The 25,743-nt window shown below is 40.6% G+C and overlaps 1 protein-coding gene across 2 annotated transcripts; it reads right to left on the bottom strand.

Moving 5' to 3' along the window:
• Positions 1–1,191: 1,191 nt before the first annotated feature.
• On the bottom strand, positions 1,192–23,940 carry LOC105922196 (GRB2-associated-binding protein 1). Of its 2 annotated transcripts, none has more exons than XM_036146720.1 (13): positions 23,446–23,940; positions 16,532–16,660; positions 14,502–14,667; positions 12,213–12,396; positions 10,912–11,543; positions 8,351–8,433; positions 8,152–8,261; positions 6,338–6,633; positions 5,623–5,694; positions 3,320–3,416; positions 2,877–3,006; positions 1,783–1,917; positions 1,192–1,493 (listed from the first exon to the last, which is right to left on the bottom strand). In XM_036146720.1, the coding sequence occupies exons 1-13, from the start codon at positions 23,518–23,520 to the stop codon at positions 1,302–1,304; spliced, it is 2,301 nt and encodes a 766-aa protein (XP_036002613.1). In that variant the 5' UTR covers positions 23,521–23,940; the 3' UTR covers positions 1,192–1,301. The 2 variants fall into 2 exon arrangements, with proteins under 2 accessions (XP_036002613.1, XP_036002614.1); XM_036146721.1 differs by having other exon boundaries at positions 1,192–1,487; positions 23,446–23,938.
• Between the last annotated feature and the right edge of the window lie 1,803 nt (positions 23,941–25,743).

Genomic DNA, 25,743 nt, shown 5'->3' with positions numbered 1-25,743 from the left:
TCATCCTTAATATAGCTATAAGTAAAGATCATTTTATGATAAAACGGTTGAAACTCTTGTTATTCAGTGTCCTGCTTCAATACTAATAAACTGGTTACTTCTGCTGAAACACTAAAATGAAACGCTGAGCCGTTTTACAGGATTTATGTTGGAAAACTTCTGGAAATGTGCCGTCATAGGCACCTAAAATGTAGACCAAACACATTTTCTAAACAATGCAATGGTTCAAACTCACCGGCCACTTTATTAGGTACACCCGATCAACTGATTCTTAACAAGTATGCAGTCAGCCAATCACAGGTCATTCTCTGCGGGTATTACCACAGACAGGTTGACAGGCAGCGGTCAAAGAAATAGAAAATTCACAGTTGTGTGGAGGAAAATGGCTTGACGAGGTCAGAGGTCACAGGATGAGATAAAGGCAATAGTAAATAACCACTTCTTACAAACAAGGTGTACAGATTATCATCTCAGGCATTCAGATGCTGGGATCAGAGTCTGGCATGAATAGCATGAAAACATGGATTTTTAGAATCAGAATCAGAAACAAGTTTATGGGCAAGTAGGTTTGCACTTACAAGTAATTTGACTTGGAGTTGATGGTGCAGACAATATATATATATATATATATATATATATATATATATATATATATATATATATATATATATATATATATATATGTGTGTGTGTGTACAGAATCTAGAGTTTGTAGCAAAGCCTTAGGCTGCTGCTGATGTTATTGGTTTGGGGGATATTTTCTGGCCACATTTTGGTTCTTTTAAACACTGCACCCTACCTGAGTATTGCTGCTAACCATCTTCATCCATTGGTCACCACGACGTACCCATCTTCTAACGCCTACCTCTAGCAGGATAGAGCGCCTTGTCAAAAAGCTCAAATCATGTCGAAATCGTTTCTTGAACATGACAGTTAGTCTGTACTTCTATGACCTTCCCAGTCCTCAAATCTGGTGGTGGGAACAAGAGATTCACATGCAGCTGACAACTCAGCTGCATGATGCTGGCACAATAGATTAGACCAGATCAAATGTTTCTGACGCCCTGCTGCATCTACACCATGAGGAACTGATGTGATTCTGAAAGTAAAGGGTGACACTAGTGAGGTATACCTAATGCCTGTTGCGTGTCATCGTACATTAAATCTCCAAAGGAAATTTAAAAACACAAAGAGAAGATAGAGTGATTTATTGCTTTAAACAAAGACTTGTATCTGTTGGTATCATAGTGAAGACTTTTATCCTAACAGCATGCACGCTTCCGGGCTTTCCCTCTGCATGTCTAGCTTTTCTCCTTCTCCGTGGACATTCTCCCATCATGCCATGCTTCTCGGGTGTTCTTCAGGGCCTTGGTCCTTTTGGGGTCCACCACCACGTAGTCCACACGCCTGCGATCGCCTCGTGCCCGTTCATCGCCCGCTCCGCCTTGGTCGCCGCCGTCGGCTCCACCTTCTGCCGTGGAACGTTTCTTGACCAGCGCGCATACACAGACACATGGAAAATGTCATCTTTTCACATTAAACATAGTTGTAATTTAGATTCTGCAAGACTATTTAGGCAGATTTTACATATATAAGAAGCTATGCCTAATGTAAAGTATAGTTTTAATAGCTAGACAGTTGGTGATTTGACGCCCTCTAGTGGACAAACTCCCACCAGGCAAGATAAATCAGATAGATCTGAGTTGAATAGTTAATTACATTACTCATACATTTATTTTTAGGTCATTTTTATTAAATAGTTATCATTATTCGTTTTTTTACCTGTCTAGTTGGTGTCGACCGTCCTGTATGGAGGTCCAGGTCCAGATACTCCACCTGTTTCTCAGCTTTGCCTCGGTGTAGCAACGGGCTGCCGGCTCCACCCTCGGAGGCCCGGTGGAGCATCATCCTTAGAGACTGCAAACCAACACGTTCATGATTTAATGGAAACGGTGGGCGTGAAAATAAGCCAATGGAGATTGAAGATGTGGAAAGTGTAGAACGAACTAGAAAGAGGTGATGTTATAACCTGACTCTCGCCAGATGTATGTTGCTCCGCCTAGCTTCACTCACATACATCTGGGACCTCTCCCATAGAGAGTGATTTCTCCAACCCATTTTATTGTCTAGCCAATCAGGACGCAGGGCTGGAGTTTCATAGATGTGACGTAGTGGAGAAGCGACCGTGAGACTGTTTTAATTCAGACAACAATGGTGGCTCGCATCGAGGAAACAAGCGTTAACATTGATGCTGCTATTTCTTCCGTGTTGTCCAATCTACCTAATATTGTTTCATTAAAAGAACATCAGAGAACGGCTCTGAAGGCTTTTGTTGGTGGAAACCATGTTTTAACCCTTCTCCCGACCGGATTTGGCAAGTTTTGTTTTCCTGGTTGCGCCCGTGGCGTAGCGGTTAGCGTGAACCATGTTAGGAGGCCTTTAGTCCTCGATGCGGTCGGCCTGGAATCGACTCCGACCCGCGGCGCTTTGCCGTCTGTCTTTCCCCTCCTTCCTGTCAGCTCACTGTCAATAAAACGTCTTCCACTAGAGCCGCAAACACATTTAAAAAAAAAAAAAAAAAAAGTTTTTTTCTGCGTCGCTCTCATTAGCGTCACGGGTTAGCTTCGGTGTGAGTGGTTGAAATAGCACGTCGATAAAGATGACAGACAAGTGGCTTATCCAATCATATGCAAGGATTTTTGATAAGGCCCAGCCTTCAATAAAGGCAATTCCTATGGAGAGGTCCCAGATGTATGTGAGTGGAGCTAGGCGGAGCAAAATTCAGCTGGCTAGGGTCAGGTTAGTGATGTTAGGCGGCACCAGGTGAAATAACGATTGAAAACGTCGAAGATGGAAGGTGCTAAACGGTGTTTTACCTGCTCCCCAGCGCTATGACTGAGGCTGGAGGTCAGCATGGTGACGTAGCTGTCGTCTGGGTCGTCAGAATCCGAGGAGGGGGACGAGCTTTGGGCAGAGCTCGGCCTGAATGACCCACGAGTGGACGGACTGAGACACAAAAAGCAAAAATCATTCCTAGAATACTTAGTATTTCTCTAAGGCAAATCTATCAGTTATTTTAAAACCACTTAATGGGTTTCATTCTACCAGAAAATCGGTTTTACACATGTGAAGTTATTCTTATCTCAGTAATTCACAACTTCACTCTACAGCAGGTATTTTCAGTTTAAGACAGTGTAATACTTTGTTATGACCACTAGATGGGAGCAGAGAGCAATACAGCCCGTCAACATGTTTCTGACAGCACTCAGAAACATGTTAATTTCTTCATTCTTTAGCAACATGTTGACATCTAACCTACCCTCGAGTGAAGGTTCGAGTGACAGGTGAGCGAACGGGAGGCGGGACTTCCTGCCAGTCCTGTGACACCTGAGTGATTTCCAGAGGAGCCGGTTTTACTGGAATAAACACAAAATATCATTTTTATTTCATGAAAACCTTTAAAATAAGGAGACCCTTAGCAAAAAGCAGTTCTCTTGAAGTTCATTTTATTAAGTATACTTATGTATAAGCTTAAGTCTTAGTATTAATGTACTTAGTATTACAATTCTGTTCGTATACTTTCCAGGATAAGTCAAGTATACTTCACTATACTATTAAGTATATGAAATATAGTTTATGAAAAGTACAGTTCAAGTACGCTGCCTCATTTTAAGTATGAAATAAGTATACTCGTAGTACATTTGAATAAACTACTTTTTGCCAAGGAGAGGTAAATTATGTGTGGCTCAGACATCCAAGGAGGTCACTTTGTTGTCCAGGATAATGATGACCCCCACCCCCCTATACTCGCAAAAGATGGATTTCCTTTGACTCAACCTGCCTGCAACCTGCAGGTCATCTTCAACATCTTTATTATTTACTCTGTCCTGCGTTAGCTCATTACTTTCTAGTTTGGTTCAGCAACAAAACAGAGAAATACTAGACAGAGACCTGATGATTGGCTGGCATCAGGTCTCCCCCTTCATCGGAGGCTTTTAGGTTTGCGAGCTTCTCTATAAATAATTAGCCCCTCATAAATTCTGTATTTAAAAGAGCTTGTCTTGTACGTTTTTGGTGGGTAGTGGTTCACATTTTTATTTTTTCAGAACTTTTTTTTTCCCTCTCTATGTGTCTAAGTATAATGCAAAACCTGGTTGCATTAAGAAATGTTCATGCAAATTAAGTTCCAAACCCTTTATTACCAACCAGAAATACTTCCAAGCAGCTAAATTTATATCTGCTGTAAGCCAGTATCCTTAGAATTTTAGCATTTGATTCTTTTCTATACAATGCTGTTTGAAGCAGAAAGGTTTTGGTGTTTTACATGTTTTATTTTGTTTTTGTGTAAAGCACTTTGAGTTGAGTTTGAATGATGCTATATAATATTTTTGAATACTGTAAAATGTAATTACAGCAAATATGGATAACTGAGACAAGATGGATATAAATGCTGTAAAAAAAAGATTAATTAACAGAACTGATGCACAATTATTGTAAGATAAGTTAAGGGGCAGATATCATAAGATTGCTCTTCTCTCTGCTCCTTTTTTATTCAAGATGCATCGATTTGCTAGTGTTGTGTGTATGACTTATAAATACTAAATAAATAAACTAAACTTCTTTCTACCAACCAACAGTGGCAGCTACATGTCAGGGAGCTGCAGCACTCATCAAAGACAGAAAAAACCTCTAGCGTCTCTGACTCTTTCTCCTATTAAAGGAGCACAGTGTAAGTTCTAGGAAGTTTGCAGAAGCCTGCCCCCTCTGGCGACAAGTGGAAATGGCACCAGCGTGCATGGGAGAAGAGGAAAAGCATCTGATGCTACGACTGCACAGGTCTTTTGTTTAGAGGTGTAATGTCTTCTAAGGTAAGAAAGCTACAAATATTGAAGTTAGCACGTCTTAACTCGCTAATGTATCGATTATGGCGGAGACTCAACATAGTAGCCAGGTGAATGGGAGCAAGCAGCGAATCACACCCAAGCCCAAAGGATTCAAGCAGAATTATTCCTTCATAAACTGACTAATCCAGCCTATAGAGGCATCTGAAATAAATAGAGAATAACTAATTTTACATGTTAGGAAATTGTAAGGGCATGTATGGGAAAGAAGATAAATAATATTTAACTTCATAACTTGCACTATGCACCTTTAAAAAGGCATTAAGCGGTCAAGGCAACGTGTTTAGTGTCTGCAAAAACAACGCAATCATTAATGTTTCATTTTAATGTTCCCCTAAGCTGCACCTTTACGCCTCCTGTGGCTGGTTTGCGTGTGTGCCGCTGTCAGAACCTTATTCTAAGGGCCTGTCAGGCAAACTGGGTGCAGGTAAATAATTCACACCAAAAGAGGCAAGTTGGGAGCAGGAGAGTCAGACAGGAAGGAGGGAATAAATGATGAACTGATTCAGAGCGTTACTTAATGGATCACTGTGTGTAAAGGGTGGATGTGCAAACCGTTTTTTTTTTATAAAATGTTTTAATGTTTCGTAATATATCTGTGTTATATAAAGTTTTTACCAGAATGTGGATGTCTAATAATAAATGTACACAATACATTTGAACAAATGTCAAACTCAAACATCCATCCATCCATCTAGTTTTGCAGGAGGAAGCTGTGTACCTCTTTTTTTATGTGTAGTCTCTGCAGGGCTCAGGCTGGCGCTTTTCTCCACAGCCTGACTGGTGCAAACACCTGCAAAGATGCACAATTATTGGTTAAAAACAGCTTTGGCATTTCCTGTCTTAACAAATCAGCTGTTGAATTTAAGGAAAGACAAGTTTGTTGAGCTATACTGTCTATGAAATAAAGGATGAAAGCATTATGAAAACAAACTTATTTTGATGACAAAGACCTGAGCATTTAGTCTAGTAAGTGTGTGAGTTTGTTTGTTTATGTGGAACAAAGTATATTGGTAAAATGAAAATAAGTCCACCAAAAAACCTAAAATGCCAAATAAGGACAGACATGTGTACTCCAGAGACCCCTTGTTGCCTTTCAAGCAACGATGCATTTTGCATAGTGACTGCTGAGGCAGCAGGACCTGGTTCCTTATTTTTTTGTGGGAAATAACTACAAAGCTTTGATCTTTTGTTAAACCATTATAAAAAAAATTAACACAAAATTATGCCCTGTTTAAGTAGCAAACACAAAGAGCAAACAGTTCATGGATAAACTAAAGTATTCATGTAGCCACAGTCATAATGTTGGGATTTAGTATTTTACTAAAGATGATCTTTGCTGTAAGAAGCGAAAGCTTCAGCACATCATGAAGCTTCGTCTGACCACCAGGATCTCTCTGTGAGGAACGACTATGCCCCGACCGGCCCTCACTGACCTTTTCGTTGTGGTTTCAGGTTGCGATGGACCGGAGGAGGCATGACTTCGGCTTCACCTGCAGCGGTGCTGTTCATTGTATTCCTCCGCGCTGGCGGTGTGGAAGGAATGACCGGATTCATGGTAGAATTACGAAAGCCCATGTGGGCCGGCGGAGGCACTTGCCTGCCCAGCAATGCTAGGTCACCTGTGGCAGGGATGGGATAAGCGGGAAGCGTAGAGGTCAATGGGGTCATTGGGACGTAGTTGGCATCTTGGAGCTCGGTGGTGGAGTCCGGCGGACCCCCTGGATGTACCCTGGATGAAGGGAAGAACAAAGGGATGGATGTAAGCGGAGAAAATAGAAATTTCATGCAAACATTTTATCTCCACCCTGCAAGAAGGGTCTAAATCTGAACCGATTGTCCACCACCTATTTACCCTTTCAAAGATGGTTCCTAACTATTAATACACAGTTAGAGGTAATGAAATAAATATTTAGTGATGTGCGTTCAGTAAGCTTTTCCCTTATCAGCTGTTGTTAATTTGTACAGCACCAGTATTACATGGAAATAGCACAGGGCTGGACGATATAAAAAAACAACATCGATAAAATAGAAATCATATTGATCAATATCAATAATTTTATGCTGTTGGTTAGCGACCTATTTTTAGATACAGACACACAAACACTGAATTCAAACTCAAGCCTTTATTCAACGTACTTTTTACCAAAACCGCAACTTTTTAAAAAAGAAAAAAAAGAATACGTGCTCTCTGAACTTTTTGAAGGGGCGGAGCTTGATGACGGAGCATTCCTCGGTCTGCGTTTGTGATTGGTTGAGAGGATGTAATGACTGTAATATTAACCTACATGACTAGAATGTAAAAGGAAGAAAAACTGTTATTCTATTGTACTTTTTACTGACCCTTTTTTTCCTGTCATTGCTATATATCTCTTGATCGATATATATTATTACTGAATTACTGTCCAGCCCTAAAATAGCATCAAACTAACCCCTTAAATTGGTTATTTAATGGGTATTCTTCGCTAAGTGACAGCTGAAACACGCTACAAACAAAGAATTTGATTTCATATATTTGTTGATTACCAAACAATGACTTGAATGACATGTTCTCCTGTCTTTCCTCTTTAGCAGAGTGGCCAAAGAAAGCCAACTTATAAAAACAGAGCAAAATAAATGCTTGTGTTGCGTTTCTATAATAGAAATCATTAGAGGTGCCAATAATTATGATGCTGGTGCTTTTGTTAAAAACACATATTTACTTACCTTGGATAATTGTTCCACCCTGAATGTACTGAAATTAAAGAGTGAATTTGTCTAACTTGTTCAGTGAGATTAAGCTTCAGCAACAGAAGATGGATGTATTTGCATGTTTGTACCAGGTTGCCAATAACTGTGAAAGGGGGTCGTATGAGTAGTCAGTATCTTCCCTGGACTAGACAACAGCAAACTCAGATCAGTGAAAAGAGAAAGACCTGAAATGGGAAGCTATGGTCAAAGAAAAGCCGATTTGCTTTGCATGTTTATCGCTTTAATGAGCACCTGGAGGATTTGCCGTTTTTTTTGGATTTTGTCACCATTTTAAATCAGTTACAGAGCTCCATTGTTGCTAAATAACACTGTTCACGCAATCCCTGGACTCATAATTCCTCTGACATCTGTCTGCATTTGTTAAACCATTAAATACTCAGTGATAAGCTGCTTCCCACTTAACAAACGTCATTAGAAATCAGAGTTTCTGATAGAAAGTAGTTGCTAAAGGCCTCAGTTCATCAAAACAACATGACGAAGCGTTTGAATACTGACTCACCTTGCTGCGACCGGTGGCTCAGTGGCGGCAGCGCTCATAGGAACATAACTTTCATCCACGTCGTCATCTTCGGCGCAAACGCCACCCAGAGGTACCATGCCTTTATTAAACTGGGAACAACAACAGAGCGGGAGGGAAAGTGAGTGGAAGATGAGCAATGAAGGAAAACGATTAGATCATTTGAAGGCGCTAAACTCACCAAGTAGGTGTTGAAGCTCTCGCTGAACTCAAACATGCTGGTTCCGTCAGACTGAGACCGAGGCATGAAGACAGACTCGCTGCCTGAAACACAGACGTTAGCCATCTGAAGCTTGCATCGCAAAAAGTGGGCAAAAAGTGGGCACATTCCCCTCATGTTGACATAGATATCTCCCATATAAAGTGGAAGAAGCCAGAATGAAACGATAAAGAACAAGTTTCTCTTTATGGGTTTATTATTTTGGACCTCTGCACATACAAAGAAGAAACAGAGCATGACGAGATGTGAATGTAGATGCGTTGCATTTCAAGTCGATGCTTGTCTCACAGTCTTAGATTTAAACATCTTCCTTTGTTCACTATTCATGCTCCTTTATAAAGAAACCAAAAAAAAAAGGAATGAACAAACCCAAAGAGTTTCTCCACAAAAACCTCTTTGTTTCATTGAGAGGGGTAAGTTCTCATCCTGTTAAAAACTGCAGTTCTGATGAAATTACAATGAACACAAGCAGGAGTTGTTCCACTAAGCGTAAAATCCATGAACCTGGCTACCTGAGGAACAAGTAAGCTGCTTAGAGGTAGCGTTGGGATATCTTGTGAGGTACGAAGGTCACAACTCTGACCTGTGATCCACATTCTTCAGTAACCAGAAACTCCACCTGTTTCTGGTCACTGAGATAGTATATCAATTTACAAATAATCCATTTATAAATGGTGTATATTTTTTTTATATTTTGGACCAGGGGGAGCAATTTTTAACAACAAAACTTTCAAAAACCTTCAAAAATGTAGTATCTACACAGGTTTCTGATCTGATGAAAATCATTTATACTGTCTCTCACTTTCAAATGTGTGTTAGCATACAGCCGTTGTCTGTTTAGACATCCATGGAAATTGTACAGTTCTTTAACTTAATTTAATGCACATTATTGTAAACTGCTGTGTTTTTGACTTGAAAATGAGTCCAATAGCTGCTAAGGACTTTATGCATGAAGCCCCTCAGGGACTGTTGTTGTTGGTCAGTGCCATCGACTTTTTGCAAAGACAATGGTAAGATCATATCTTGTTGTCTCTGCATGTTGTGTGTATTTGTGTGCATTCTGAGCCAGTGTCTGATCAATAATTTCATTATCGTAACATAATAACACAATAACAATACATTTAATTGAGTCTCAATTCTATCTAGCAGTTCTAACATTTACTGAATGAAAAATCCAGTCAAATACCTCTCAAAGTGGAATCAGAAAACAAAATAAGACAAAAAAGTATGCAATAAATTTAGAACTACATTTTACTCTTTTCACAGTTTTTATGTAATTCAACTTTTATATAGCGATGACCCACCATTTGCAGCCCATTGTGTGATTTGAGGGGATTTTTGCATTATTTATTTTATAGAAGTGTATTTGTGAGTCCAGACTCTGACGCTGAACCAGAAGGCCTGGCCAGTCAAGTTCCTCCACCACGTAGCTTTGTGCCCTGATCTGGTGGACAGACATGTTGGAAATAGAAGAGGCCTTCCCCAAAACGGTTCCCCCAAAGCCATGAGCATGAAATTGTCCAAAATATATTGGTGAGTGGTAGAAGTCTGCTGTGGGCTTCTTTTATTTGAGGAATGGAGCTAAGTCCAACTCCAGAAAGTCGTCCTCATACCATCTTTACCAACATTTAAACTTGATATAATGCAGTGAGGAAACTGCTGTTCTCCTGGAAACTACCATACCCATAATCCTCCATTTGATTGCCAGTGGCAGCATGCTTTACACATTTGACATTTGTGAGGCTGTAATAAAAAAAACAAGCAAGAAGGCTAAGGCCGGGCATACACTGTACGATTTTTTTTTGCCATTTTTGGGTCGATTCTTCAGTTGTGCGAGAATTTTTTGGATCGGGCCGAGTTTTAGCTTCATCGTGCGTGACCAACTCCCGATCATCCGACCTCCCGATCAGGAATCGTACGGTCGGATGAAAATCAAACACGTCTAGAATTCAGTCAGCCCTTGCAAGGTGATCGTGAGCGCCTCCTGCTGTTGAAGCAGAGCTACGAGTGTCTACGAGCCTATTTCCCCCAACCTCGCGCACTACACCAACAAGGGAATTCTTCTTCTCCTCAGAGGAAAACATATGCGTGGAGAGAAGCATGACAGCGGTACATGTGCCATGGAGTCAAACTACGGAGGAGCGCATTTCATTCTAGTGAACCTCATGTTTAACAGTGAGCATTGACACTTCCGTCTTTTTCTTCTTCTTCATTTGGCTTCCTGATAGACGAGTCCAAGTAGCGGCATCTTTCCACGGGGCTGAGTCCCACGTGTGGTTTTTAGACCTACAGTGTGAGCAGTCATGTCGCATCAGATTTTCGGGCAGTACTGTAAGAACAGATATCTTGAGCAGTGAACTTTTAAACCCTGCGGTTTCGTCGTACAGTTTGAGCTCTATCCGAGTACAACGATCTAAAATATCGTACAGTGTATGCCCGGCGTAACCTTCCTATTGTACTGAAGGAACACAATGACCGTTGCATTACTTGTCCATGTGTATTTGTAGCTATGACGGAGTTACCTTTCATCAGTTGACCTCGGTTGATGCCTTCCTCTCTCCTCTCTGGATCTGAGCTGTCTCTTGGTAGCGTGGCACGCCGTGAGCCGACAGTGGAGCCGTCTCCATGCTGTGTGACCGGAGGGGGCTTGGGAGGCCGAGGAGGAGGAGGCGGGATGGCGGCGTGGAGCTCGGCCTGAGTTAGCGAGTCCACGCTAGGTGTAGAGGAGGGCCGACGAGGTAGAGGCGGTTGGGGGGTGGATGCTGGACGGGGGATCTGGTAGCCGCTGGTTGCGCTTGAAGGATGCAGGTTGCCGTTGGAGTGGTTGTCACTGCTGAGTGGTATGGCCACAGGACGCAGGTGGAAATCTAAGGAGTGTTTTCTGGGATGAGGAGAGGGGTGGCAGTGAGGTCTGGAGGCTCGTTTCTGGAAGTCAGAGGTCATGCTGGCATCCAGGGACTGGCTGAGGGGGCTCGTCATGGCAGCCACTGTCCAAGGAGCCGTCCTGAAGCCGGACAAGGATGGAGGTGGAAGGCTGTTGGGTGGCAGGGAAGAAGAGGAGGAGCAGGAAGAGGAGGAAGAGGTGGCTGAGGGTGGAGGGTAGAGGTTATCACTGTAGTCGGTCTCAAGAGAGGTGGCTGAACCCAAAGGAGGCCTGAGGACAAAGATTCGAGTTTTATTACAGGTTGCCCCTTTATTTTAGCCCAAAATGTCCAATTCACAGTAAAATTATCAAATCTTTTCTTTTTATTGTTATCTCTGTCCACTGTTGAATGTTCTACTGCAGCAAATGGAGCGGGAAGACATGGAATCTTTTCACCAAGGGAGGCAGACTATCAGTAGAGTGTTTTGTGATGAACTGTGCCGTGAAGTCAGCCCCTTCAGGAACATGTGGGTGTGATCCACGTTGAGCTCCAAATCTCTCCTTCTTAGAACCAGCGTGTCCAAACCTGAAACTCTGTCACTTCTTTTGTTCCCAGATGGTTTTATTCACGCTGAGTTTTCTTAGCGGTTGTTCAAACATCACCACGTGTCTCAGAAATAAACATTTTATCTTCAGTGAAACTCATGAACTCAGAAGGTTGTTAAAGACTTATTTGCAAGTACTTTTGTTTAATCTCTAGTTGTTTAGCTCTATTAGATAGATTTCAAGCTCCTTTTAATATATTTTTTTTTCCAATTGTTAGGATGTATAACTTTGTTATGATGGAGAGTATTGGTGCTGGATTTACTAATTTAAGACAAACCAGGGCCACATCGCGACGTTTGAAGAACATAAAGTGTTCTTTTATTTAGTCTTCATGTTTTTTTTTGGTTTTCTCACCTGGTGTGACTCTGGCAGTTTGATAGCCACAGGTAGTCCTCCTCTGCACTGCTATCGTGCTCCAGATGACGCACACTCACTGGGTCGTATGGAGGTGGGATGGACCCCGTTACCATGGAGATAGAGGGCGTGCCTCTGGTTGTGGTCCCAGAGGTGGAGGCTGAGCTGGAGCTCAAGCGTCTCTCTGAAACCAGAGAAGAGAAAGCCATATTCAGTCTACATGAATCAAAATATACATTATGATCTCAGTGGATAACTGCAAATAACTTAAAGAGAAATGCGTCCTGTTTTGTATAAGTCATCCACAGAATAAGACTACTTAAAAGAGATTGTTGTTGGTGCCAGATTAGCTGATCTGAACATGTCAGAAACCACTGATCTACAGGGTCAATCATCTCTTGGGTCAAGGGACGTAAAATAAAACATGTCCAGTGAGCAGCAGATATGTGAATGAAAATGCTTTATTGATGCGTGAGGAAAAAGCAAGACAGGTTGAATATGATAAAAAACTGTTTCAAGTTTAGCTATGACATCAGATGGTAAGTTCAGTATTTGGTATAGCCAGCAAGAAACCAAGGATCCATCGTGACTCAGGCTGATGATGATGTGATACATTGAGGGACATTTTCTAGGCACACTTTGGGGGTCTTGGTACGAGCTGAGCATTGTTCGACACCACACTCTACCTGAGCATCTTATGACGGCTACTTCCAGGATAATGTCATAAAGTTCAGATCTTTTCAAAGATTATGGTTTCTTAATGATAAAAAATGGTTTGCTGTATTCCAGGGGCCTCAGAAATACCCTGATTTCATGAAGGTGTGATTGATAAATGTGCGGCGACTGAGTGATGGTTTCATGCAAAGGTGGGTAATCCAGGTTCAGTCAGTAAAAAGCCTGTACAGGGATCAGCTCCAACCATTTGTATTTCCAGCCTGGCAGCAGAAACGGGGTTGAATGTTGTTGAAAAAAATCGCGTTGTTAAGTGAAAACTAGGCAGGGATTTTACTTCCTGCATCCAGATTTACTAACCTCTGGTTTAATGTCAACACGCACTCATGTTTCTGAATCCTTATGGAATCCATGCCATAAACAATTAAAGGAGTTTTAGAGAAAGAAAGATAAAAAAGAGTCCAACAGTGCTTTTTCAGGTGTACCTAAAAGGGGCCTGTTATTGCATTTATCACAGGGGAAAACTATAGTCAAGCTGATTCGAGAATAGTAGGGGTCTGGGGACATTGTTTGTCATTTTGTACCCAACTTTTCTATCAATCCTAAACAGCTGCTAGCTTTACAAGCTAGCTTGTGGCTTCCACGTTAAACTAATAGGAACATTTTAAAACCAATTGTGGATGACAAGCCGACTTTGTTAAAGATGCTGTTGAAATATGTGCTCTCCTTGTCAACTACGGTATATCTAGTGTAAAACCATTGTAGAAAGCTAAGATAAAAAGTCTCAATAGACGGATTAGATTAAAAAAACAATATCTACAGATATTTATTTGCCAGTTTATGTAATACAACAGCCTCATCTCTGGTGTTATTGTTAATGTGTTCATCCTTTCTTGATGTTTGTAAAAATCCTATCAGTATTGCTGGGTATGTTTCTAGCCTTCTGCTCATAGATCTTTTGTAGTGCAAATTGGAAATTATACTAAGATCATCTTCAGACAGGGATCATTAACCACTGATTGCAGAAGTCTAAGAAACTCTTTCAGGGTTTTTTTTGTTCACAATTTAGTATCTGACGTGTTCTAAAATATACTCCTACACGTAGTAAAAAACTGTGCCTACATATCTAGCAGCTAGTGATAGCAATGAGGTTGTGCAATATTATCAAAATAAACATCCTCTGATCTCCAGATAAAATCAGCTCTTACACAATTCCAGCTCAACTGAAAAGTGCGCAAAAGTAATAACATAGCTTAATATGATTTAGGAAATCATGTTTCTAAAGCTAAACACACTTAGTGTGTTGAGTGACTCTTTACAGGTGTTAATAAAAAGATAATATCTTAAATATCTCTGGGTTCAAGGTGCTGTACAATGTGAAGCTGATGTACCGTTGACATATTTTGCTCTAAATATCATACTTTGCACCTATCTGAGTCACTGACACACACCCCAGAGGACCTTTTGTCCATATTTTCTCTACATGTTCTCTCTTTTCTCCTCCTACCAGTTTTCACACTGACTCAATCGCAGCCCACACAGTCAGGCCGAATTTCAAGTGAAGCACAGCATAAAAGAGACATTTTTTGCATTCGGCTCAACTTATTTCAGTCATACCATCGTCGGTAGGGTTGAAGCCACAAAGCAGGCAGATGGACGTCACCCAGCGGTTCATGTCCTCCTCAGACTCGGCCACCAGGTACCAGGTCCGCTCCTCGGTCCTCAGGTCGAAAACGAAGCTGCTCTCCAGCTCCTTCTTTGTGAAGGAGAGGCCAGCGTCCACCTAGAGGAAAGGAATGGGGCAACGGGGAGAGTTAGATTTCTGAAGATCTGTTAAACCGTTCACAGAACCTCAAACTCTTCCCCTGACAGACAATTGAAATTGTGATCTGGTAAAAAAAAAAAAAAAAAAAAAAAGCTTAAGTCGTCAGATTTTGTATGCATTTCTTTTTAAACGGACATACTTAGTTGTAACTTAGTCTTGATCAACGGTTCTCCAGGCTTTCTGAATGTGTTTTGTTGTACTTTGGCTCTTTTTGTTTATTTATGTTTCTCTGGTTTGCTAAAAGTGGATTTCAAGATTACTCTTGAAAGGCTCCTAAACTAATAAGTATGAATCATTGCACTTAGTACCAACTTAGACAAGTTGGTAACGAGCTCATTTAAACGGGATCTTAAGTTACTTGTTATCTGCCCTATGTCACAAAGTCAGGAACTGTTCCTCCTAACGCCATTAAAAATACAACAAAATAACTCTCGATGGACATCAATGACTATTTCAGCACCAGAAACATGGTTTCCACAGAGGTTGGAGTTGAAAACTTGGCATACTATAGATCAGGGGGTCTTCAACTTTGGTTTTAGATGTATCTCTGCTCCAATACGCCTGAGTCAAATGACTGCATGACCTCCTCAGCAGACAGTAAGGGCTGCAGAGGCCTGTTAATCACCCATGTAAATAAGTCAGGTGGGTGGAGGCAGGGAAACACCTAAAACATGCCAGACAGTGGGTCCTGAGCACCAGGTAAACCGAGGAGCGATGCATCTGTCGGGTCATTAGTCGAGTATTTGAAGGACGTTTTTCTTTTTTTCTAAAAGACCCAACTTTCAGATGCCCTAACAGTTCTTGATATGTAACATTTCTTATTTTTCTAACTTGACTTGACTTTTACACCTACATAGATACACTGACCAAATACTTTATCGGTACCGGGTTGCTCCTGGCGGCTTAGACCCATTTTTATCTTCAAAGCTGCTTTATTTCATGGAGGCAACAAATCAACAAAGGGTGGGAAACATTCTTCAGAGATTTTTATCCACATTGACGCGATAATATCCTCAGTAGTGGGTAGTAATTAGTTACATTCATTTAGTTAGTTACATTTACTTTTTGAACTAAATGTTCTGTTAGGAGTAGTTTTTTTCTGTACGGTACTTTTTACTTTTACTCGAGTCATAATATTACTCAATTATTGCTACTTTTCCTTGAGTAAAACTTCTGGCTACTCTACCTACTGTTTACTCACAGTAAGTAAGTAGTCATGACAAACGAACATACTTGTTTTAACCAAAAATGAACCAGAGAGACAAAAACCAAGAGTTTAAGATAAAGTGAGACTTCTTCTTTGTACACAAGCTTTGTTATTTTAATGATATTTTCTATATGCTGAGCTCGTTGAGGCATTTAGAGGTCAAATGAACATACAGTAAATAGTAGATATTGTCATTAGAATTACTTTGCACTGTTCTAACATACTGAACATATATTAACTGCTGTAAGCATTGCTTTCAAGTTTAGTGTTGAAAAAAAATATTTAGAAAACTTTTTTTCTTTTGTCTGAATTTGTTATTTTGCCATTATGTTATTCTTTGTAACTTTCTGTTCAATTGTGTCTTTAAAATACCAGAATTTGCTCGTAACCTTATATTTTTGTCTGTCTGATTACATAACTTTTAAATATTACATCCTCAGCTGTTGAGGATTAGTTACCTAGTACTTGAGTAGCCTTATTACCGAATAGTTTTTTTTTTTTTACTCTTGAGTAATTTCTTGACTGACTTCTTTTTACTTTTACCTGAGTAAAAATATGTTGAATATGTAAAATTTTTGGCTACTCCACCCACCTCTGAACATAGTGCAGCCTTACCTGTTCACACAGATTCAAGTTGATGGTGCCAATTGGCCGTCGGGAATGCTGGTTCTTATAGTACTGCAGAACGTCTGGTTCTCCACTCAGTCGGCCGCTACGCAGGACGAACCAACGTCTTTTCCATGCCTGTACAAAACAGACATTACAAAAATAAATCTATATGTTTTTTTACAGATTATCTACCAACAACTGTCAGCATAGAACATGAGCGCTGGAGCCAAGAGGTTTCTAGACCAGGGGTCTCCAACATGCGGCTCCTGACCTGCAAGTGGCTCTTTGGATGCTCCAGAATGGCTTCCAATAACCTTGTTTAAAAATTACAAAAAAACAAATCATATTTTTACATATAGATAAATTATTGTATCCATCTAAAATGGATATTTGATGCAATTACATTGAATTTATTGCAATTGTTCCGTGTAAAAACAATACTTAAGTGCATCAAATTTCCTCAAAACAACTGAATAATCTTTTTGATCTATATTTCTTCACATTAGGTTGGGAACTATGTGCTTTTATGACAACATTTTCCGCAAATATAAAAATCGCATATAAGAAATCCATCCTCTTGTTGCAAAATATTTGTTTTTCTTAATTTTAAAAGCTAAAAAAATAAATAAAATGGGCATTCTTTAGAAATGACAACACATATCCTATAGCAGATATTTTTCAGAACTTCTTTTAACATTAGTGGCTCTAAGCAGGTTTTCTGTAGCTGGGCTGAAGGCAGATATTGCTCTTTGGACTGTAAACGCTGCACTCCCCTGTTCTGGACTTTTAATTTAGATTCAGAGCTCCAAGCTCTGATCCTAGGATCAGATTATGCATATTTTCCATTTTTCTCTCCCAAACACATCACTACTTTGACTGAACTTTAGTGGCCCAGGTTTAATGCTCCAGTAAGCACAGATGTTAACTAAACATAGCACGCAGCGAACTGTTCAGTGTCTAGCTCCGTTCTCTGGATGTTATCGCCACGCAACAAGCGTTATGGGCATCTTCCCTCACGGGAGAGCCACAGGATGACACCTCATATTTTAGGCATGACTCACAACCTGCCGGTGTTTGCGTTTGTTGAGTGTTGCCGAGTAGGTAGAGTGTGAAAGACGCGTCCTAATTATTTAAAGGTGTGAAGCAGAGCATGGAGAGACATTCTCGTGTGAATTTTCTGACTTTTACTTCCCATCTCCACATTCAGCAGAAATCGTTTGGTTTTAAAAACCCAGAGAACCGCGCATTTTGTTTATTACGTGTTGATGTGCAGCTTCTGTGTGTGTGGAAATGAATTTCCAATCGGTCCCAAAAAGGAGAAATCCCTTCTTATCTCAGGATTTCTGTTGGCGTGTGTTGATATGATCAAAGAGCGCGCCAATTAAGCAGAGCGAGGCAAATTCCCCCTTCTTGCTCTCCAGACACAGACAGGAAGAGGAAGTAGCTGAACAGGAAATGCTGGTAAGAGATGGCAGTGGAAGTGCTTGTTTATTGCATTTTCCCCCTCAGTCTGTTTGAATATGGCTGAAAAGCAGCAGGGTGGCTTCAGCTTGTATGGAAATATTTTTCCAGGACTTCTAATTGAAGAATCCTTTGAACCATTGCTTGTTTTTTTTTTTTTTTTTTTTTTTTGTTTTTTTTTGATCCAGCGCTTTGCTTTATTTTTAGGCCTGAGTTACTTTGACAGCCCCAGACAAAATTAACTGACATGCTGGTAGAAATGTGCAAAAACCCTCAAAACAAATTAATTGCAGTAGTATAAACTTAATGTAAAAATGTTTAACATACATTAGGGGTTAGGGATATGTTATATTATATTTATTCAGTGGGGAAAAATACTCAATGTAAAACTATTATCTGTACCTCTAACAATCCTTTTAAACCTTGAAAATAGTTAAATGAGATGACTAAGTGTTGTCTTGGAGCTAATTTAAGAAAAAATAAATAAAAAAAATGTTTAGGGTGACATCACATTAATATTATTTTAAAACTTTTTTTCCACATCTCTACAAGGTTTGACTTTAAATGACACAATCTCACTTCAGGATAGGATAGATTTATTTGATCAAGTTTCACTATTAGTCATTATATATTAATAAAATGTTAGCTTAAGACAATAAATGCTTGTAATTTATTATATTTTGTTGCTGGAGTAATTCATACTTTACCATTAAGAAATATATTATTTTCCTGTGTTATAGTCGGTCAATTAAATTTTCTTTGACAGTTTTGGCACCAAGCATCATCTGCGTAATGTTGATGATCCTTTGACAGAAGTGGAGACAATAATAAAATAGATCAAGCTTTGAAGCTGTAGTCAACAAATAAATGTCGTTGGCAAAATGTTCAAACAATTACTGTTCCTGAAGCATTTTTCTTTCCTTTTTCATCTTTACTTTTCTGACTGAAACTGAAAATTTCACCTTTCACCGGAACGACCAGCAATAATTAACTGAAAACTCCAAGTCTTGGTGTTATTAAATGCTAACAGGATCGTTTCTCACAAACATTTCATACTTTATCACCGCTTTATTTATTATTTCTTCCCGTGAAAAGCCTTTCCTAATACTCCCTTTGGTGCAATTCAAACCAATTAAGCGGCGCTCAGACTGAAACGGTCCCACCCTGAGAATTTAAACACCCAAGCAGACAACTGTGAATGCAGTTTTAATGCAGTGGAAGTGCGTTCAGACCATTATATAGAGTATTTTAAACATCTTTTTAAGTGCATAGTGAAAGATAAAAGCCAGCTCCTCAAGCCGGGAGTCAGTCTAACATAAATAAATTGTTCTTTGAGGACAGTATTTTGAATGTTTCAGACCTCGATGGATGGATTTGGAGAACAGAGAAGAATGCTAACAGTGATGCCACCCAAGCTATCTAGATAAAAACTGAAAAAACAATTGGAGGGCGTGTCCTCTGGTTCCACCTACGTAGCAAACACAATGCAGACATGGCTCTTCTCCCCAGGCAGTTTCACAACCATCAACATGTTACCCAACATTTCACATTTCTGGTGTGTTTGCCAATCCACTCACATTTCTCTTACCCTCAAGCAAACCCTAAGGGAGGGCCGCTTCTGGGTCAACGCTTTGTTACTTCATTTTAGGGGGGGGGGGGGTATCATTGTCCCAATGTTGACTTATAATTCTAAAACTCACAACTTTTGATCGGAAAAGAAGTCGTCTTTAAGAGGAGAGGTGAAAAAGTGTCTAACAAAACAACACAGGATGTCCTGTTTTTGTCATCCGGACCCAAGAGAAACAAAAAATGTTGCTAGTTGCACAAAACAAACTGAGTAACAGGCAACAGTTCAATTTAGTCAGAGGAAAATGGGAATTGTTTTTATCTCACCTTTCAGTCTGTTTGTATCTCATTTTCAAGGGGGAAATATTCAAAGAGGAAGATTTGAAAGTAATAATGATAATCTCTCTGGCCCTCAACTTCCCAAATGTTTCCTCCTTTGACCTTCGAACTCAGGAAGAGGGCACAATGGCTCTAAAATAACACTTCCTCCTTCCTGCCTCCAAACTAAAATTAACACTACAACTTAAGTTGCTGTTTCGCTCCCTCTTTGTCCCCTGTTTTAGTAAAACGATTCAGAAATGTCGCGTCAGCTTTTTTTGCTGAGTTTCCAAAACAGCAGACAGGTGGTCATAAAACACATTTTTATTGTTGTGCCAAGAGACACTGAAATGTCTTTCTGTTTCTGTTTCTGAGGGAAGGGGTCTTTTTTTTTTTTTTTTTACTAAGCGGTAAGATCAACAACATAACAAAAACAGATCCCAAACCTCAGTTGGATTTTTATTTAAAGTTTAATTAAAATATTTGGTTTTACTATTCAAATTGCTTTTGAAAAACAATTGAAATTGGTGTACAATAACTGAGTCTATGTTTGACCACATATGTTTGGTCCACATATTGAAGTTCTGGCACTTTTTTAATTCTAAGGTGGCTTTAATGCCAGAAAAGATTCACTAATTCTCCCTCTTGTTTTTTTTTAGGTTTTTTTTTAGGGTTTAATTTATGCAAAACAGTTTCATAAAAACTTTTTAATGTAGACTTGCCCACTCAGGTTTGATCACCCACAGTATTCTGGCCCTGAAACACAGTCCCATCTAAATGAGAAAATGGCCCTTTAAGGTGGTAACAGCTAGCAGCTAACAGTAGTTGGCAGTAGTTGCTTTTATGTAATTCTCTCACTGTTCATTTATATTTTGTTGTCCATTATGCTGCCAGTCAAGGAACTTAAAACTAGTGGGAGGTTTCATATCAGGCAGAGCCGTGAAGCTTAACAAACAATGAAAGCATATTATGTCAATACAAGACTGTGTATATATATATATATATATATATATATATATATATATATACAATAAGCGTTTTAATCAGAGTATGATATCAGGTCATTTGTTGACAACAGGGGCAGTAGAGGGGCATTAGTGAGGCGATCCCAAAAAACAGGAATGGTTTTGCAGGTGGATGCTGCTGATGTTTGTTCTCCTCATCTTTAACTGCTTTTCAATGATTTTGCATCTGACCAGGATCAGTGTCACTTGGTGGCCTAAGACGATAACTGGACCCTATAGAGGCTGCACGGCCCATCAAGTGTGGCTGGGGCTTGATGGGTTGAGTAGTCGTCTGGCAATCAAAAGGTTGTGGGTTCGATTCCAGCTTCCCCTTGCCACATGTCGAGGGCAATTTAACCCCAAATTGCCTACCGAGCAATTGTCTAATTGTATGGGGAGTGTTGGCCTAGTGGTTAGACTCAGAGAAGGATGCAAGTACCCGGTTCAATCCCCAGCACCTGCACTCTGGGTCCCTGAGCAAGACCCTTAAACCCAGAATGCTTCCAGGGCACTGCACATGGCAACCCACTGCTCCCCAAGGGTGATGGGTTAAAAGCAGAGAACAAATTTTGTTGTAATGTATGTTTCAATTACAATAAAGATGATATTACTAAGTCCACCAGGTTTCACCTTAGACTGTCCAGGAGTTCAGTGATGGCCTGGTCAGGATCTGGGAGATACTCCAGGACACCATCCATCATCTCATGAGGGGCCCTGACCTTGTCAGGCATGCATACAGGCATTACCAACTACTGAGGACTATTTTGAGTTGACGTAATGCAAATTGGACAAGCTTGCAACTTCAGTTTTTCAGTTTCTGGGTTGATGGTTTTTATCAAATGACGTGGCATCCTTTTGCTCCTAACATTCCATATCAGCATGGATATACAGCAGGATGCTTTTTTTTTTTTTTTTTTCAACTGAGATATGATGTGTTATCAAAGCGTTCCTTTAATTTTGACCTCCAGAAATGCAGGACAGTGCTGTCTTAATATCAAAGCCAGGAATGATGTCAGTATTCCTGACGTCAGGTTCTGGATCTGATCACCCCTGTCTCATGTTGCTTTAAATAGATCCAAGTTTCTCTAATGTTAAGAGCTTTTTGAGCCGCTTGTTTTCATGGCCCTTGCTCGGGTTTGCCTGCGACACATCAGTGAATGTAGCCAAGGTTGCAAAGTTTAACTTGTCCTCCTTGGTGTTTCTGGGCCGTGCGTTGCAAATCTGCTAAATCTCTCAGTGAGGCCCCCCCTTTTTTCTTTTTTTTCCATGCAGGCCCGGCTGAGAACGATTAGTTTCTTACATAACGCACAAGCACAGGAGGTTCCAGCGGAGCAGGGAGTGTAAAACGCGGTGGGCTGCGGGGACTCGGACCGTATTCCCAACATGAACACATGAATGCAGCTGCTGGCGTTATAACGTTCGTCTTTGATCACGTGTTGACAGTGGAAACACAGCTGGACAGGGTTTGTTTATGCACACACCGGACTGTATATACCGTCATGCGAATGTCCGCCTGAAGCACATCCTCCTTTGTTTTTATTTGTTTTCCCCTGATGAACAAAATCTGATATGAATATAAGAAAATTAAAACTTAAACTGCCTGTTTATTGTAAAATCTTTCCTGCAAATGAAGGTTTGTCTTAAGAATGCCGGCCGACTTACGGCTGAGTCGGCACGTTTGGGTTGTTTACTGAACAAGGAGCTCAAGTTCTCAACTAAAAAAAAGTTGAGTTTTCTTTCTTGAGGTTCCATTCTCATAACATCCAGTCCAAATGTACTATTTTCACGGTGTCATTATTCCCCCCTGACTTCCCCTCCACACATGCTGGGTAAGGAAGGAAGTCATATGACAATGGAAGAGGAAGAGAAAGTACAATAAACGAATGAATGAATGAAAGAGATAGAAGTTGAGGGTGATGGAAAACAGCGCTGCTTTCTTTTGGAAAACGTGGAAAGCAGAAACGAGATTAGCTCAGCTCACTGGGAAGGCATGTCAGAAATGTGGGGTGTGCGAAAAGCTGCCGCCGCTGCTGCTTTTCCTGCAAACTGAGTCCAGCTGCTGTCCGACCAAAGCAGCCCGTAGCTCCTTTTAAAACGTGTTCTTGTCCAAACATCCTATAAAAACAGGAAACAACTAAGCTGCGGTCATGAATCCACTTTATATTTCTGGGTTTCGTGTTTAAATAATGCAAAAACTTGTCTTTAAGAGGTGTTTTGTTTTATATTACCGGTGCATGAGGAAAAAAAAACATTAGAAATAGGGATATGTGTGTAGAAGATTTTCTTTTTCCTTTTTGCACTTGGATGAACTTTCAACATGACTTTATCAATGATCCACAGACCAAATATAAGGTTTGAGCATCGTAAAACATTGATTCTTGATGCGGCCGGCAGCTGCACTTGGTGTTTAATTGCTTTACAACTAGGACCTTAGGAAATGACTCCTTGTGTCAACAGCGATGACACAGAGATAGCTTCAGAATTTAATTCAGGGAAAACACTCAGGAGAGCATCCACGATCAGATCAGAGACAGGCTTTGAATGTGTTTTTTTGAAGGAAGAGTTACTCACGTATCGTCGCAGCTTTTTCTCCGGGGGGGACTTTCGCAGCCAACCTTCACACACCACGTCCCCTGCTCCACTCATCCTGATGTGTGTCCAGAAGACCTGTCCCGGCAGTCGACCCCTCGCTCAGGTTCAGGTGGAGGGGCAAACCAGCATCCAGACTGTCAATCAGGAGTCCTGGCAGTCAGAGTCTCAGCTCAGAGGGAGTCAGTGAGGTCAGGTAGGCAAAGAGCTGAGGGAGACGAGTGACCAGTTAGACGTCCAGTCTGTCCATCAGGGCTTCAGGTGTTAGGTTTCACTGCAGTCCAGTAGAGGAGAGGGAGAGGTTTCCAGAAGGTCAGGAATTTAAATCAGCTTACTCCCCAAGTCTTGCTTTTCTTTCTCCAACACGATCCAGCTGCATGCACAACATCTCGGCTCATTCCCACATGGCAGAGCGGCTCTGGCGTGGTCGGCGGCCAAGTGAGAGAGAGTCACACCTCCTCCTGAGTGGGTTTCAACTTCCCAGCAGTCCCTCCCTCCCTCCATCCCTCCCTCCTCTCTCTGGTGCTTGATAACCAAACACAATGCCTCAGCTCCGACATTCCTGCTCTCTCTTTCTCTCCTCCCTGATTTTTCCACTCCTCCCCTTCTTCCTCACTCCTTCCATTCTCCCTCTGCACTGCTGAACAGGAAACTCCCCCTTGGATCTGCATGCATGTCGGAGGAAGGAGTTGTTGTTGTTTTTTTTTTTTATATTTCAATGCAATTATCTATAGAATTATAGCCCTTAAGTCTGTAGGCGGGCAAAATGTAAAATAAAAATACATAGGGGAATGCCTCGAGGAGATATCAAGACAATAACACTTTCAAGGATGTTTTAATTTATTTAGTTCCAATCCAATCCAATCTACTTTAATTATATAGCACATTTAACAACAGAAAAAGTTTCCAATGTGATGTACATGACAAAAAAAGAATAAACTAAAAAGGACACAGAGGACCACACAACTATGCGATGTTAAAGGCCAAAGAATAAAAGTGGGTCTTAAGACGAGATTTAAAACACTCCACTGTAGAGGCTGTTTGTATATGGAGGGGCAAAGTATTCCAAACTACAGAAAAGGCTCTGTCGCCTCTGGTTTTAAGCCTCGTCTTAGGCACTATTAGCTGAAGATGGCCCTCAGACCTTAGAGCACGTGCCGGAGAATAAATGTGGAGGAGGTCAGTGATGTATTGAGGAGCCATCCCATTCAGGGCTCTAAACACAAACAATAAAATCTTAAAATCAATTCTAAAACGAACAGGGAGCCAGTGTGGAGATGCAAGAATTGGTGTAATGTGTTGATGTTTTCTGGTCTCCGTTAAAAGACGAGCCGCTGCGTTTTGGACTAACTGCAGACGGGAGAGAGCTCGTTGGCTAATGCCTGAAAAAAGTGCTGCAGTCCAGACGGCTAGAGATAAAAGAATGTAACACCTGCTCAAACAGGTTAAAAGATAAAAACGGTTTTACCTTAGATAAAAGACGGAGATGATAAAAACACGATTTTAAAATGCTGTTTATTTGTTTGTTCAGTTAAAAATCGCTGTCTATAGAGACACCAAGTTTGGTAACTTTGGAACGTACAACATCCTTGAAAGGTCCCAAGTCAGAGATGGCGCTTCCAAACACCATCATCTCTGTCTTGCTCTCATTAAGTTTCAGAAAATGTTTTGATAGCCAAGCATTAAGGTAGGGGTGTCAGGGGGCAGTGGCTGTTTTTAGCAATTGCCAAATAAATTTGACAATCGTCTGCATAAAAATGTTACACTATACCATATTTAGTAAAAAATCTCTTTGAGAGGGAGGAGGTATAGTGCAAACAGTAAAGGTCTCAGGATAGAGCCCTGAGGGACTCCACAATAAATGGGGGGCAGACGATGACGAGGAGTCCCCCACCCTGACAACAATATATTTCAGTTAGGAATTGGAAAAATACATGGTGTGAAATATAAGAAATTCCTTTCTTGTGCCACTATGGGGATATTTGCGTGTGACAGTGGCAATCACAGAGTTACAGACAGTGATTAGTGATGACAGAAGAACAAGCTAGTCTGATCTAAAGTCAGTTCTAAACAAACACCAAGAATAAAGGTAAACAGTAAATAAAAAATATTGATAATGCGGCATACTCAGGTAAAGAAAAGATGAAACATTCAAGTTTAACAGTGGGAGAAAAACAGCCTATTTACAAACACATGAAGATATAATATGCATTATACATGACAGTAGCTAAGGTGTGTGCAAGTTATCGTAGCATCTGGGAACAGTGTAAATGTTTCATG

This window comes from Fundulus heteroclitus, chromosome 14 (assembly GCF_011125445.2).
Source record: "Fundulus heteroclitus isolate FHET01 chromosome 14, MU-UCD_Fhet_4.1, whole genome shotgun sequence".
In the NCBI taxonomy this organism is placed as follows: domain Eukaryota; kingdom Metazoa; phylum Chordata; class Actinopteri; order Cyprinodontiformes; family Fundulidae; genus Fundulus; species Fundulus heteroclitus.
The sequence above is the reverse complement of the archived record's forward strand: the minus strand, read 5'-3'. Positions and strand labels throughout refer to the sequence as shown.

What these genes read in the sequence shown, in the direction of transcription:
- LOC105922196 (XM_036146720.1), bottom strand. Translation starts at nt 23,520, where the DNA reads ATGAGTGGAGCAGGGGACGTGGTGTGTGAAGGTTGGCTGCGAAAGTCC. An exon ending in AGAGCTTCAACACCTACTTG is followed by an intron (nt 8,262 to 8,350) that starts GTGAGTTTAGCG and finishes TGTTGTTCCCAG; the next exon opens with TTTAATAAAGGCATGGTACC. An exon ending in GACTACACATAAAAAAAGAG is followed by an intron (nt 3,417 to 5,622) that starts GTACACAGCTTC and finishes TGTTTATTCCAG; the next exon opens with TAAAACCGGCTCCTCTGGAA.